This window comes from Vombatus ursinus, unplaced genomic scaffold (genome assembly GCF_900497805.2).
Source record: "Vombatus ursinus unplaced genomic scaffold, bare-nosed wombat genome assembly UNPS02014845.1, whole genome shotgun sequence".
Classification (NCBI taxonomy): Eukaryota; Metazoa; Chordata; class Mammalia; order Diprotodontia; family Vombatidae; genus Vombatus; species Vombatus ursinus.
In genome coordinates this window covers 5893917-5910693 of record NW_020954623.1, presented here as the reverse complement: position 1 = coordinate 5910693, position 16777 = coordinate 5893917, and the positions used below count along the sequence as shown (strand labels likewise).

Here is a 16777-nt window from a genome sequence, read left to right as displayed (position 1 = left end):
ATCTCTCCTAGATTTCATCTCTCCAGCATCTCTTGTGGATTTCACCTCCTCAGCATCTCTTGTGCATTTATTTTGCCTCTCCAGAATCTGTCCTCCATTCTACCTCTCCGGCATCTCTCCTAGATTTCACCTTTGCAGAATCTCTTCTCCATTTCACCTCTTGAGCATCTCTTGTGGATTTCCCCTCTCCAGCATCTCGCCTCCATTTCATCTCTCCAGTACATTCCCTTCTCTCCTCTGACACTGCCCCCACCCTGGGGCAGACCCTCTTCACCTCATACTGGAGATGGACTATTGCAATAGTCTCTGGGAGGGTCTACCTGCTTCAAGTCTCTCCCCTCTCCAGTCCATCCTCCATTCAGCTGCAAAAATGATCCTCTTAAAGATCAGATCTGGCCACATCACCCCCTATTCAATAAGCTCCAATGGCTCCTTATTAAATGAGATAATATTTGCAAAGTGTTTAGTCTAGTTTCTGAAACTATATAAATGGCAGCTATCATCACCAATCTCCAGGATCCAGTACAAAATCTTCTGCTTGGCTTTTAAAGCCCTTCATAAACTGCCCTGCTCCTACCTTATCTAGGCTCTATATTGTGTGGTCAAACAACTCTGGCCTCCTGGCTGTTCCTTACATACAACACCCTGTCTCCAGACTCTGGGCATTTGCCTTGGCTGTCACACCTGCCTGGAATGCTCTCCCTCCTCATCTCAGCCAAAGACAGACACTGCTCATGTCCAGCCTCCAGAGGCTGGTAAGAAATGAGGATGCAGCACAATGGGTCTCCTCCTAAGGGCCTGCAAACCTGCAAAGACTTAGAAAGTTATTGTGATCTTTTTATTCAAGTTAGCAGATATTGGAGGATCCAAGTCTGTGAATAGAAAGTCAATTGAAAATCTGAGCTCAGGACAAGAAGTCAGTTTCCTATTGGTGCCTGGGATCAGTCCATCAGTCAGTAAACATTTATTAAATGCCTACTATGTACCAGGCACTGTGCTAAACACCAGGGATACAAAAAGAGAAAAAAGATAGTCCCTGCCCTCAAGGAGCTAAGAGACAAAATTCCCAGGGGAGCATGATGGACGAGGCCAGAGAAGGGCAGCCTGGTGGAAGGGAGGAGATAGCGGGCCTAGGCCCCTCCTCAGTGAAGGCACTTCAAAGTAGCAGGGAAAGTCAGTTTGGAAAAGGGTCCCAAGGTCTGAGAGTGGGCCAAGGATCCAGGATGCGATAGAGGGGAGAGAGCCATGGCTGGGACTGGGAGCCCTCTGAGGACCCAAGCCTGGGCTAGGGATGAACAAATGGAGCTTCTCACTGCAAACAGGGGCAGGGCAGGGCTGAGGCCATCGTCATGCATTCCCTGTAGAAGCCAGGCTCCCCAGGGGGCCCCACAAGAGGCGCTGTCACAGGGGGGTGGTGGGGAGAGGGGGGTTGGGTCTCCTCCACGCCTGGAGGCCCGGGAAGATGGAAAGTGGGCTCTGTCCTCAAGCAACCTGGGCTTCTCTTGACCTCCCCTGCATAGCCAAGAGGCTGCCCGCCCGCAGGCAGCCCCTTCCTCCCTGCTGTTGCCCCACTGTCCAGACGTGCTCAGCCTGCCACTTCCCTTGTGGCTGTGGGCTCTCAAGGACAGCAGGTGGGTGTGCTCCGTACCACATCACCTGGGGGAAGGGGAACAAGGAGGCTTTTGGGGGCCCTAATGAAGTAGTGGGTCATCTATGAAGAGAGCCAGCCCTCTCCTGTGTAGCCCCAAGCAAAGCCCCTTCCCTCTCTGGGGCAAATGGGATGATTCTCAGGCTCCATCCAGCTCAACGAGCTAGAATTCCCCAGTCTATCCAAAAGGTAGCAATGGGGCAGGGGACTGGACAGAGACTGAACATCCCAGGAATCACCAACAATGACCACCCCAAGTGGTTGAGCAGTAGGGAGGACAAGAAAGCATTTATTAAGCACCTACTGTGTGCCAGGCACTGGGCCAAGCACTTCACAAACACAATCTCATTTGATCCTCACATCTACCACATTACTATGCCCATTTTAGAGATGAGGAAACTGAGGCAAACAGAGATGAAGTGACTTGCTCAGGGTCCCCAGCTAATAAGTGTCTAAGACCAGATTTGTACTAAGGTATTGCAGACTCCAGATCCTGTGCTCTATCCATGGTGCCATCGGCTGCCTTGAACACATTAGAAAGCGGTTGACCAGAAATCAGGGAAACCTGAGTTTGAATACTATGTCTTCCCCTTCAAAGCTGTGTGACCTTGTTTCTTCATCTCTACAGTAGAAGCCTCTATCCTGCAGTCCCCTCCCCCACAGGACCAAGGAATGGTGGAAAAGGAGATCCCACAGCTGCCACTACAGGTGAGCATGGCACAGGAAAACGAGCAGGTGTCCCAGCGGGGCCTCCCCTCCGCAACGCTGGCTGTTTTGCATTAGAGGCGTCCTGGGCCACCCCGCTCATTTTACACATAAGGAAACAGTCCAGGGAGGGGTAGAGATTGGCCCAGGGTCACATGGCCAGTGAGAGCCAGCACCCACCCCCACAGGCTCTGCTGGTCCCATCAGGATTGGCGTCCCCGAGCCTGACCTGGGGAGCTAGAGTCTGGGGTAGGGGCTGTAGGGGTGGAATGGTGAAGCTTTATAGGAAAAGCTTGAAGCCAGGAAGGACCCAAGAGAAGGGCCCTAGGATGACCCACCCACATCTCCCTGGCCCTGCGGTCAGAAGATGGGGGCCTGAACCCTGCCCCCCCCAATGCTAATGGGGTACAGGCCTACTGGGCACCTCTGCACCTCGGCTTCCCAGGATCATGGAGAAGGAAGAGCTGCACCCCTGGGCTGGAGGGCCTGCTCTCTGCACAGACTGAAGGGAATCACGCCTGGGCATTCTACGACTCTGCCTACCAATGCTAGGGGATCGTAGGCTTCATCAGGCACTAGCGAGCCGCAAGCAGCAGGTGGCGCTGTTTCACTACCTTTGGAGCCAGAGGCTCTCCTGGGAGGAGCCTAACAGCAGACAGAACCCTGTGGCTGCTCACAGGGTCTGAGGCAAAAAGCGTAAAACTCCCACTCAGGGGCAGCTGCAGTGTCAGTTAGTGAACTCACTCACCCCTGGGCTTTTGGCAGGAGGCTTCTGGTCCCCATGAAAGGCACAGGGAACCAGAAGTGGCCCTATCCCAGATTCCCTCTGGGCCTCAGTTTCCTCATTTGTATGATGAGTCAATTGGCAAAGACCCCCATGGCTCTGATATTATGGAGCTGGGACCCAATCGAGGCAGCCCTTCAATGATGGGGCAGCCTGTCCCAACCTGAAGAGGCCCCGAAGCGGAGTCAGGCTCCAGAGCGGCCCATGGCCTCCCCGTACTTCTGAACACTCTGAAAGCCCAAAGCTCAAGACAGCTGGGCAGCAAGTGGTCTACAGAGTCCCAGATGGGCCACTTTTCTCTGCTTGTTTCCTCACCTGGGAAAGCTTCCTCCCCTGCCTCAGTCTCCACATCTGTGGCTGGCCTGGAATGGAGTCATTAAGTTCTCATACAACTCCATTAGGATTGCAGGAGCAGAGCCATCTAATTCAGCACCCTCCTTTTACAGAAAAGGAAACTGAGGCCCAGGAGGCTAAGTGATTTGCACAAGGTCACACAGGTGCCAACAGTCGGAGGAAGGATTTGAACACAGGTTCTGGCTGGAGCAGCAGTGTTCCCTTCACTGTTCTGTACCTCCTCAGGCTTTCTCGGCTGACCCTGGCTATTAGACAACATGGCAAAGTCCACTAGTCCTTTCCAGCTCCGTTATCAAGAACTGGCGTGCTTGCAAACAAAACTAATACAGCCAAAATTAGAAGGGAAACAGGAAACTGGGAAAAAAATGTTACAGCAAGTTTTCTCTGATAAAGGCCTCATTTCTCAAATATATATGGAATTAAACCAAATTTATAAAAATAAGAGTCATTTCCCAGTTGGTAAATGGTCAAAGGATATGAATAGATGTTTTTCAGAAGAAGAAATCAAATCATAGTCACATGAAAAAAATGCTCTAAATCACTATTGATTAGAGAAATTCTGAGATCCTGCCTCACGCTTCCCAGATTGGCTAATATGACAAAAGGAAATTGACAAATGTTGGAAGAGATTTGGAAAAATTGGGACACTGATGCACTGTTGGTGGAGTTGTGAACTGGTCCAACCATTATGGAGAAAAATTTAGAACTATATCCAAAAGGCTATAAAACTGTGTACACCCTTTGCCCCAGAAACAGCACTACTAGATCTGCATGCCAAAGAGATTGAAGAAAAGGGGAAAATGTATAAAACTCTTCATAGCAGCCCTTTCTGTGGTGGCAAAGAATTGGAACCTGAGGGATGCCCATCACCTGGGGAATGACTGTGAGGGAATACTACTGTGATATAAGAAATGATGAGTAGGATGCTGTAAAAAAAAAAAACAACCCAGAAAGACTCGTCATGTCAACGGATGCTGAGTGAAGTGAGCAGAACCAGGAGAACGCTGTCCCCAGTAACAGAAACATTGTGCAGTGATTAGCTATGAGTGACTTAGCTCTTCTCAGCAATCCAGTGACCCAAGACAACCCCAAAGGACTCACGATGAAGCACGCTATTTTTCACTTTTTTTCTTCCTTTCATTTTTTCTTTTGTTCGAGTCTTCTTGTACAAAATGGCTAATATGGAAATGTTTTACATAATTGCACATGTATAACCGACATCTGATTGCTTATTGTCTCAGGGAGAGGGGGATAGGATTTGGAACTCAAAACTTTAAATAAAACTGTCAAAAAATTTTTAGTGCTAATTTTTTTTTACATGTAATTGGGAAATATTTAATGAGATAAATAAAAGGAATTTAAAAACAAAAGAATTGGTGCGCTTGCCGCCTATGGCGTCCATGAGACACAAGCCTCTACGTGGCCCCGCCAAATGCCTGCCAGAGCAGGGAGCCAGGCACAGCCCTCAGCGGCTCCAGGGCCTGGAGCTCTGGGCCTAGAGGGAAACTGCCTATCCCTGAAGGGCAGCAATGAGAGGCCTGCGGTGGCAGGGAGGTTCTGCCGTACTCTCTGCCCCCTGCCCCTGCTCCCCTTCTTGCAGGCGGGTCTCCCACCACGCCCCGCCGGCCAGCCCTGTCCTGTGGGACACCCCCTCGACCGCTCCTCCCATCCAGGGTGGGGGCGGCCACACTGGGAGCCGGGCCGGCTCCCAGCCCACGAGATGGAGCACAAGGTCTCAGAAGAAGGAGCTCTCCCCTCATTTCCCAGGAGCTCATGAGCCACTGGATAAACCTTGGTGCTGTCAGGGAGGGCCAGCCCTGGCTCTGAAGCCTCTGTCCCCACATCCGGGGCCCAGAGTCACCCTCAGCCTGGCCACACCCACCTGGAAGGCCCTCACCCACCCCCAGCTCAGCTTTTTGGAAGTGGACGGGCTGGGGAAGGAGGGGTCCCCCTCTATGAAGCTGACAGATGCAGCCAGGCTACAATGGGTGGGCAGGCCTCTGGCTCCCAGCCACCATGAGCTCCCTACAAAAGGTGAGTGGCATGAGGACACCTAGCACATCGGGGCTGGCCACATCATTGTTTTGTGTGTCTGAACTGGCCCCAGCCCTCCAGTGGGACAGGAAGGCTGGCCTAGAGAAGAGGAGGGTCCTCTGCTGGCCGGCCCACAGGAGGGGGTCTGACCGGGCCACGGGAGGGGATCTGACTTTGCCGTGGGAGGGAGTCAGACTCTGCCACGGGAGGAGGTCTGACTGGCCCACAGGAAGGGGTCTGACCGGGCCACAGGAGGGGATCTGACTTTGCCACGGGAAGGGGTCTCACTGGCCCATGGGAGGGGGTCCTCTGCTGGCCAGTCCACAGGAGGGGATCTCACTGGCCCACGTCAGGGCGTCCTCTGCTGGCCAGGTCTTGGGATCAGATCTGTGAATACTGGACCCCACACACAGCCTAGGATTCCTGGGCACCCCACCCACTTGAGGTCTCTGCCCAGACACTTACTTGACAAATTTGTCGACGTGGGACATGGACGCCTCATAGTTCTTCCCGCCAAACTCCTGGCAGTGCAGGGCCATGAAGTGCGGCTTGTGTGTGTGCACAATCTGGAAAAGCAAGGAGGAGAAGATCAGAAGCTGAGCCAGGCTGGGTGATCAGCCGCAGCTCCTACGTGGCCAGAGCATCGACTCCAGACCACTGACGCCCAGCCCTCCCTGCCCCAGCAAAGAATCCAGGCATCTGCAGGGGCCAGAGCCTGGCAGGCGACAGGGCCGTCTACACCCAGCACAAGCTCACAGTCAGTCCGGCAGACATTTATCAAGGGCCTACTGCGTGCCGGCACCATGCAGGGCACAGGGACGCCTCCTTGACGGGCCTGCATTATGCGCACAGCTAAGTCACCACCTGTGGCTGAAGGGGCCCAAGGAGACCCCAGCTACCACAGTGAGCTTCAGGGAGAGCCCAGGACTCCTCACTGGGCTGGACACTGGAGACGGATTCTTCTCATGGGGAAACTGAGCCCCAGAAAGGTCATGTGACTTGTCCCAGGACACACACAGGCAGCTCGAGGACGATCAGGGAAGGCTTCCCGGGGGAAGCACCGTGAGCGAAGGTCCATGGAAGGAGGAAGGGGCAAAGAGGGTGCGGGAGGCATGGGGGCCAGAGCAAGGGAGGGACAGAGCGAGGAGAGAGGGAAGGGAGGAAGGTGAGGCCTCGAAGGCTGGATTAGCGCTGCCACCATCCCAAGGCATTCCCAAAGGAAATATGGCTGGAGAAGATGGACCTCTGAGAACGGCGCCAGTGACCGACCACGGCCCCTTTCTTCACCAGTAAGTAGCAGTAGAGAGTGGCCTGTTGGTCACTGAAATCCCTCTGAGACCAAGAGAAGCGATCAGAAAGCCCAGGGGGCCATAACCAAGCAGTCCTTCCAGGCCGCGGCTTCCTGATGAGGACAAGGGCCCAGGAGGCGCGTGCCCGTGAGCGCTGCCGGCAAGCTCCCAGCCCACCCGCAACCAGGGGCCCTCCTGGGGTCTTGGGCATCCCTTTCAAAGACTGGTGCTCAGGGCAGGCCCTTCATCTTTTTTCTTGCAGACTTAGCTGGAACTGGGGAGACGGCCAGTGTTTACCAGCTTGTCAGAATGTTAAGGCTCCAGCTGAGATCCCAGATTTTTCCATCACATGAGAAGGACCTAAAAATAGGCCTCTATAGAGACTTGGGCTGACAGCTGGCCACAGGCCGGTGGCTAACCTGGGCAGGAAGGCCCCGCCCTGCGGCCACCCTCAATTGGAGGGGGTCCTAAAGCTACTCCCCCAGGCGCTGGTTCCAGAGAGCCCCCCGACACTCACTCCCTCACAAAACAGCAGTCCTCCACCCCAAGCAAAGCGAGGCCAGACCTCTGACTGTGACCCCATCTTACAGATGAGGTAACTGAGGGTCAGAACCCGTGCAGTCCTAGCACCAGGCCTGGAGCCCAGGGCTCCCCACCCTAGCCTGAGGGATCCTTATGACTGGGGTTGGGGTGGGCTGGGCCAGGTTCAGAGGCAGAAACAGTGTTAGGGATCGCTTTGTTCTCATGAAAAGCTCAGCCTCAGCAATGCACAGAGAGGGAGCCTGGGGCACGTAGGGTGCCCTCAGGAACATCACCAAGTGTCCTAAAAGGTGACTGTGCTGGCAAGGTGCAGGGATCCCTGCCGTCGCCCAATCCAGCGCCCGGCCACATCTGTGTCCCAAGTCAGACGGTCCCACGGCGATTCTGCCAGGCCATCTTCTGGAACGCCCACCGAGGAGGGTTCCGGAATTCCACCTGAGGCCCTGACCAGTCACCACGGGACAAGAAGTGTGGCCGCGGCCCATGTCTCAGTGTCTGGCGGCACGCCCACGGTGCCACGAGCCTCTGGGTGTGATCCGTGAAGCTGTTCCTCCAGTCTCAGCCACAAGACGGCCACGGGATGACTGGGTAGACAATGAACGTGACCCGCCAATTCATAAACACGTGCCAGGCACTGCGCCACCGCCGCATCGCCCACCCCCAGCCACTCAGTCCCACGCCCCACTCTGCTCTCAGGTTCCGGATTCTCCCCTCTCCAAGCCAGCCTTGTCCTTCCCAAAGCACCTGTGTGACTGCACCACTTCTTGGCTCAAGTCATCCGTGGTTCTCTGCCACACTCCTCAGCCTGGCCCAACAAGACCTTGCCTGCCTTGGCTGGCGTGTTCTGTGTTAGTCTTCTTCACAGAAACGTCCAGGCCGGTCACACTGACCTACCGGGCCTATATTCTATCTCCCACCTCAGCCTCCTAGAATACCTAGCATTCTTCAAGCACAGCTCAGGTGCCTCCTCCTACAGGATGCCTTCCCTGATCTCTCCTGCCTGAAATGGCTTGGGATTGCTGGTGTTTACCTCCTTACAGACAGACCTTTCTGTCCTCCTCCCCGTCTGTTCTGGCAGAACAGGGGCGCAGGGACTGGTGTGCTTCTTGTGTTTGTATCCCTAGGGCCCAGCACAGTGCCTGGCTCGTGGGCATACTGAGTAACACTCCTCCAATGGAATAGGGATATACTTTCCACAACTAAGAATGAGGCCACAGCAACAGAGAGACCAGTGACGTCCCGCTCCCACCTTCCGTGTCACCACATTCATCTGCTTTCAACAGAGAGAGGTATAACATTTGAGGGGGAAAATCGCCCCTGAATGCCTGACCCAGATTTGAAGGGCCATCACGCTGTTCTCTGCAGCTGCAATCACAAGTACAGCTGGTCCTCTGAGCCAGGAATAGAGATCTAGGTCAGCATCTTCATTCCCCCAAACAAAGCAGACGCGGGGAAGCCCAGTGCTTTCTGACCCCAGGCAGCAAGAGGCAGAGGGCGGTCGGAGCCAGGCTGCCTCCCCTAGCTGTCTGAGCCCCCGATGGCTTGGGACTGACGCAAAAGTACAATCTCTTTCTCCTCAGACAGCCTACAGCTCATTCCTCATTCTCCAGGAAAGGTCTTTCGACTGTGAAACCCACGTGGAATCATAAGAGTCAGCAGACATTTAGATGCAGAGAATCAGAGAAGATTGAGTTGGAAGGGGACCCAGAAAAACGCAGTGGAGAGCCTGACGCTCTCAAGTCAGAGGCAGCCTCTGGCTCTGCCAACCTCACGGGCTCCCACGCTACCCTGACCACCCTTCACACAGCGTGGCCCTTGCTGTTGCTGCCACAGCCGCCGCCACCACCGCCACGAAGGTATGAAGAGGGACCGTGTTGGGGAAGCACCAGCTGAGGAATCCGACTGGAGACACCGTGGAAAGAAGGGAGTCACTAACAAGAAGGCTGTGCTTCTAACACATCTTCCGTCCCCATCCACCTTTCCTGGGAAGGCAAAGGACAGAACCAGAGGCCCTCAGAATGGGAGGGGCCCCACCAGTCATCTCATGCAGCCTGTGCCCAACCAGATTACCGCTAGGATGACAAGGCCACCTTCCAGGCCTCACGTCTCAGATGGACTCATGACGCCTTGAGTGCGAGTTCTCCTTCCATCGCGGTAGAGGAGCGTAGGTTTCTAGCTAGAAGCAACCCTCTCTCCACCCCAATCTTACAGTTTCAGGAAACGGAGAGTCCAGTAAAGAGGACGTCCACCCCGGTTGCCCCGGGCCCTGAGGACGTGGCTGGGTCTCCACCCCTGGTCACCCAAATCTTTTAATGATGTCATGCACACGCACACACAAGTGCTGGGGTGGCTTCCCCCTCCGCATGACCTACAATCTTCTGACACTGCACTGCTGCAGGCCTCCTAACTGGACAGCGAGCCTGGGAGAAGCCTGACACCAGAGAGAGGGTAGAGGCGGCTCGGCGGTCCCTTCCGACGCTGCCCAGCCTCCCCAGTGCGATCCAGCCCGATCTGCTCCTCTGTGCTGGCGCCAGCTTCCTGTTCATCTGAAGCCCCTGCCCAGGCCAGTGTCTCACATGCACACCCCCACACATATATGCGCATGGCCACAAAGTGGTTACTTCAAAGGTTCCGCTGACCCCGCTCTGGCCACCAGCTCCAGCCAACACTTCCTTCAACCCCATGAGCCCAAGAGTAAGTCAGACGATTCGCCACCTCACTGGGCAATGCTGGCCAGGCTCCCCGGCCTGGCGATGACTCAGTGACCATCAGATTCTAAGGGAGTCAGGACATGGCCTGATTTTCTCCTTCCCCGTCTGGGTTTCAAAAGGGCCTGGCGGCAATGGAGTCTCCCGGTTCTGTGGGATGTGACAAGTTCTGAGAAGCCAGGGAAGTGAAGCACGCAGTGGAGCCAAGTGAAGCCGAGGGGCAGGAGAACAAAGTACCCCACGCTGACCACCACAGCGATGGGAAACCACCTGGAGAGGCCCTGACTGACAGGGAGGCCCAACCAGCCCTCGGAGGACTGAGCGGTACACCTGCCTCGGGGCTTCCGACAGAGAGGTGGTGGAACACGGGTGCGGAATGGGACGTCCACGTGCACGCACAGCCAACGTGTCGCTTTGTCCGGCTTGACTTTATCCGTTTGTTACCAGGGAGGGCTTCAAACTGGGGCCGTGAGCTACCAAAGGGCATTTCTATATGTTACTAACAAAGCCCAACAGCAAGAGATAGAGAAATTCCATTTAAAGTCACTGTAAACAGGGAGCAGCTCAGTGGCGCAGAGGACAGAGCACCAGCCCTGGAGTCAGGAGGACCCGAGTTCAAATCCAGCCTCAGACACATAATACTCACTAGCCGTGTGACCCTGGACAAGTCACTCAACCCCCACTGCCTAGCCAAAAATGTGAAGCTACCGTAAACATTTTATGAAATATTTAGGAGTCTACCTGATAAGACAAACCCACGAACTATATGAACACAATTATAAAACACTTTTCACACAAATAAAGTCAGATTTAAATAACTGGAAATACATCAGTTGCTCATGGGTAGGCTAAGTTAATATGATAAAAATGACAACTCTATCTAAATTAAATGACTTATTCAGTGCCACACCAATCAAACAACAAAAATGATTTTATAGCGCTAGAAAAAACAGTAACAAAATTCATCTGAAAGGTCAAAAGGTTCAGAATATCAAGGGAATTAATGAAAAGAAATGCTAAGGAAGGTGGCTGAGCCACTCCAGACCTTAAACTGTAAGCAGCAATCATCAAAACTATTTGGTAATGCCTAAGAAAGAGTGGTGAAATCAGTGGAATGGGTTAGATATGCAAAACACAAAAGTCAATGAGTAGTAATTTACTGCTTGATAAACCCAAAGACCCCAGCTTCTGGGTTAAGAACTCATTATTTCACACAAACTACTGGGAAAAATGGAAAAGAGTACGGCAGAGGGGCAGCTAGACGACACGGTGGATAGAGCACCGGCCCTGGAGTCAGGAGGACCTGAGTTCAAATCCAGACTCAAACACGTAACACTTAGTAGCTGTGTGACCCTGGGCAAGACACTTAACCCTATTGCCTAGCCAAAAAGAAAAAAGAAAAAGAAAAAGAAAAGAGTACGGCAGAAACTAGGCACAGACCAACATCTTATACCCTATACCAAGATAAAGTCAAAATGGGTACATGATTTAGATAAAAAGGCTCATACTATAAGCAAACTGGGAGAGCAAGGAATAGTTCACCTGTCAGATCTACAGAGAGTGGAAGAATTTTTGACCAAACAAGAGATAGAGAACATTATGAAATGCAAAATGGACAATTTTGATTACAGAAAATTGAAAAATTTTTGCACAAAGAAAGCCAATGCATCCAAGATTAGGAGGGAAGCAAAAAACTGGGAAAGAATTTTTACAACCAGTCTCTCTGATAAGGGCCTCATTTCTAAAATATATAGAGAACTGAGTCAAATTTATAAGAATACAACTCATTCCCCAATTGATAAATGGTCAAAGGATATGAACAGGCAGTTCTCAGAGGAAGAAATGAAAGCCATCTATAGTCATATGAAAAAATGCTCTAAATCACTATTGATTAGAAAAATGCAAATTAAAACAACTCTGGGATACCACATCACACCTATCAGATTGGCCAACATGACAAAACAGAAAAATGATAAATGTTGAAGAAGATTGGGAACTCCACTGTTGGTGGAGTTGTGAACTGATCCAACCATTCTGGAGAGCAATTTGGAACTATGCCCAAAGGGCTATAAAAATGTGCACACCCTTTGATCCAGCAATAGCACTTCTAGGGCTGTATCCCAAAGAGATCACACAAATGGGAAAAGGACCCACATGTACAAAAATATTCATAGCGGCTCTTTTTGTGGTGGCAAAGAATTGGAAATGGAGGGGATGCCCATCCACTGGGGAATGGCTGAGAAAGTTGTGGTATATGAATGTAATGGAATATTATTGTGCTATAAGAAATGATGAGCAGGCTGATTTCAGAAAAACCTAGAAAGACTTGTATGGACTGATGCAGAGTGAAGTGAGCAGAACCAGGAGAACGTTGTACACGTAACAGCCACGTTGTGTGATGACTAATATTAATAGACTTAACCCTTCTCAGCAACGCAAGGGTCTATGACATCTCCAGGGTCCTTGTGATGGAAAATGCTGTCCACATCCAGAGACAGAACCATGGAGCCTGAATGCAGATCGAAGCAGACTGTTTGCTCTCCTTTTCTTTTGCTGTTTTGTTCTGTTTCTTCTTTCCTGTGGTTCCTCCCATTGGTTCTAATTCTTCTCTACAACATGACTAATATGAAAATATGTTTAATAGGAATGTATACGTAGAGCCTATATCAGATTGCACGCCGTCTTGGAGAGGGAGGGGAAGAAAATTTAAAACTCAAGAGCTTATGGAAGTGAATATTGGAAACTAAAAATAAATAAATTAATTTTTTAAAAAGATGCAAAAGGAATGTTTTTTAAAATTTAAACACACAAAAGAAACAAAAAGTCCCAAAGGGCCAGGGCAATTCTGTCATTTCCTTAATGCACTTAAAAACCAATCATAAAAAGCTCCCAGCCTCAGATGCAAACTTTACCTCCATCCTCATTTTACTTGTAATGTTTGTGCTTAGGGGATACATTTTCTTTTTGAAAAATAAAATTTAAAAAAAGGATAAAACTAACCTATCTGTTCTCACCAAAAACACCCAATTAGTCCAGGGGTGAACAGGAAAGAACAATTAATTTGAAGCCAAAGACTTGGGACTGAACCTCAAGCCTGGCAATTACTGGGAGTGGGACCCTGCAAAAATCATTTCACGGTTCCAAGGCTCAGTTTTCTCATCTGTGAAATGGAAAGAATGGCATCCTCTACCTCATCGGGTGATGTGAGGCTTACATGAGATGTATGTGAAATCACTCCACAAACCCCGCAATGGTGTGGCTGGGTCACTGCCCGTGATGCTGCAGGAGCGTCCTGACATGCTACCTCCCACACCCCGTCACTGGGTCCCTCTGCTGTCCAATCCGGACACAGCTGCCCCGTCTCCTCCCCTCCATCCTCCTCTGGCCACTCCGCGCTCCGGCCGGACGTCCGACGCCCCCCACTCTTGTCCTGCTTTCCTCCCAGCCTGGGGGGGCCCTTCATCTTCAGCACTTCAAAGCAGGTGACAGGAGTCCTTCGGGTCCTCCTCAGATTCTGGACCTTGGCTGTTTACCAGGAGCTGCAGCAGCGGCGGTGCTGGGCTTGAAGTCAAGAAGGCCTGAGTTTGAATCCTGCCACGGACGCCAGAGAACAACAGGATCAGAGCAGCACCTCACACCGCGCTGTAAGGGGCTTGCCACGGGACCTCCCAGGAGCCTCACAAGAGTACTGGCGGCAAGTGTAATTACTGCCCCATTTTACAGATGACGAACTGCAGGCCAAGACAGTGGTTAAATGACTTGCTCTGGGTCACACAGCAAGTAAATGTCTAAGGCTGGATTTGAACTCGGGTCCTTCTGACTCCAGGTTTATTATACCACCTGGCTATGCAGCCCTAGGGATGTCACTTCAAACTGTGCCAGCCCCGTCCTCCTAGGATTGAGGCCCAGACCACAATGAGGGAAGGCAGGTAAAGGTTCCTGCCAACCTGAAGGCTCCACGCACAAGCAGCAATTGGAAACCTGCCGTCCCCCCGACCAGCAGGCCAACGCCGTACCTGACTGAGCAGCCCAGCCCCTGCCAGAGTCACAAGAACGGCCCTCACTGACCCAGCACTGAAGGCTTCGCTATGTGACCCAATCCATTCTACAGACAAGGAAACTGAGGCACATAGTTCAAGGTGGGTCTGACTGAACTGTCGCACAGGCCACAGTGGTCCACTGCAGAAGGATATTCACCTTGGATGAGCACGAAGAACCGTCCAGGGGCCTGGAGAGAAGTGGGGCTGGTCAGGTGCGTCCAGGAGTACGGCGGAGCCACTGGCCTCTACCCTGGTTGGCCCCCCTCCCGAGAGAAGGTCCAGGAGCAAGCCCACTGACGGCACTGTCCCAGGCAGGACTCAGCAGGCCTGTGCTCTCAGGCCCAGGCAAACGTCATGGTCAACCTCAGAAAAGCCTAAGAAAAGCAGGGGTTCTGAGCTATTCCCTGATAACTGAGTAGTGAGCTCCCTGTGCCCAGCAGTCTCTCAAAAGAGCCTCAGATCCCCGCCCCCTCTGCCCGCCCCCACGAGGAGGTAGCTGCTCTGATCCTTTCCCAATCTTAGAACCTCTATGCCCCAAAGACCAAAAAGACAAGAGAGATGCTGAGAATTTAAGGAAAACATTAGCAGAGACACAAACCTGGCCTGCTGTGGGTAAGTAATTATTGTTCAGTCCAGTGGAAAAACAACCCTCTCTATTTGTTAGGAGGCAAACTCCGACTGGGGGAGGGGTTAGTGTGGGGGTGGGGAACCTGAGGCCCAGGCCACGGGTGGCCCCTAGGTCCTCAAGTGCGGCCCTCTGACTGGCTCTGAACTTCACAGAACAAATCCCCTAATTCTAACCACGCCTCTGACTAATCCTCACCCCAGGGGATTCGGTCAGGGGGCCGCACTTGAGGACCTAGGGGGCCACAGGTTCCCCACCCCTGGGTCATTGGTGGGTGAAAGCTGTTGCACCGCAGACTCCACCCCCACAAACAAAAAGGAAAAGTGACCCCTGAGTGCACGTACCCTGATGCTGACCCCCAGCCCTGCACGTCCCTGATGCCAAGCCATCCCCAAAGGGCAAGGACCCCTATCGCCCACCTCCATGGGCTGTCCCCACGCCGAGAGGTTAGTGGCAGCCTGGGGACTGCCAATCTCCTCCCTCACTGGGCCCAACCCCCTTCAAAAGCTGGGAGACAGAGCTGTTACCTGGCCGTGTCCCTGCCCCACACCTGGCCCTCTCCAGTCCTGGGCAGGGCTGAGGTCAGCTCTCAGGACTGTAGGCCCCCAGTGAGCACCCTTTGGGAGGGGAACCCCACGCTCAGCACAATGGTCCTGCTCCCGGAGGGGGGAGCTTCCTCATCCCAGCAGCCCAGCTGCCTGAAAGGGGGACCAAGACTGAGCACCCACCTGGGGGGGCTTTCCAACAGCTCCCCTCTTTCTTCCCCAGGCCCTCCTGTATTCAAGAAAAGCCAAGGGCTTCACATCCCGTTTGCCAAAGGAGTGCTCTGCACACCCCTGAAACAGGGGTGGTCCCTGGCCCACAATGGAAGCTCACTGTTCATCCCAAGACCACTCCTTGTGGCTGGCTTTGGGTTCCAGTGAGGCCTCCCCAATGCTGCAATGGGGAAACCGAGGCTTCGGCTGAGAGATGCTCCTGCCCTGGGGAGAAGACACCCTCCCTGCATCCTCCCTAAGGCCCGCCCTGCACGCACACGCCGCAAAGGGGCATGGTTTCTCATCTCTGAGCTTCTCCCTGGTCCTTTCAAGCATGGGCGGCCTTGCCAGCACGCTGCAGGATTCACATGAGGGATGGGCTTTCCCTGGGCCATCTCTGGCAAAGACTCATTACGCATGAGTCCATCCCGTGCACCAGTTAACGCCTGCCCGCAGAGGCACCTCTCCCCTCCCACTGGCAGGGCGTCCAAGGGGGCTCTGGCATTCCTGGCCAGGCGCACCTGGCGTGTCTCTGGGAAAACTCAGGCCAAACAGGAAGAAGGAGCCTCAGCTTTCTGGGAGACATGCTTTGAGTCACAAATCCTAACTAAAGGCCCCCTCTCCTCCAGCCACGGGCCAAAAAACCGAAAATGATGCAGCACCGCCCTCCTAGGGGCAGGGGGAGGCACGACCCACATGGTAAATGAACGCTACTCTGAGGGAATGGGACTCCAGGCCAGGGAAAGGAGGGAGGGCGGCTGCACCTGAGCTGAATCTTACAATGAGACGGGAATGCCAGAAACAGTCAAGAGACAGGCTTTGGGAAGGAGCGAGACGGAGCTGCTGAAAGGCAATGGGCAGGAGGGATGTGGAGGGCAGACAGACGGACGGACGGATGGACAGGCAGACAGGCAGACGGGGTGGGGGGAGGCTGTAAGCAGGCCTGAGGCATTTGGACTGGAGGCAGTAGGGAGCTGGGGAAGTGCGGGAGCAGGAGAGTGACAGGGTCAGAAGTCCCGCAGAAAAGGGACCTGGGCCAGGGCTCTTAACCTGGAGCTCATAAATCTTCTCAACAATATTTATCATTCTATTTCTGTAGAAATTCATCTCCTTTGTAATCCCACGTACTGTATTTTATACATTTAAAAACATTATTTTCTGGAAGTGGCTGTAGGCGCCACCTTAGGTTATAGAGAGGAAAAGTTGGGAGGAGGGGGTAAGGTCTCCTCCAGTCGTCTGAAGGACCAGTGATGAGGGGGGAGGGGAGAAGTGAGGGGCTCCTCCAGTCGTCTGAA

At 53.0% G+C, this 16777-nt stretch overlaps 1 protein-coding gene across 1 annotated transcript in view; it reads right to left on the bottom strand.

The window, feature by feature from the left end:
* Nucleotides 1-16777, bottom strand: part of INPP5A (inositol polyphosphate-5-phosphatase A) — a 248670-nt gene that overhangs the window by 144870 nt on the left and 87023 nt on the right. The window contains exon 7 of the mRNA XM_027840462.1: nt 5991-6091. Coding sequence (XP_027696263.1) covers nt 5991-6091 — 101 coding nt within the window. The remainder of the gene's footprint in view (nt 1-5990; nt 6092-16777) is intronic.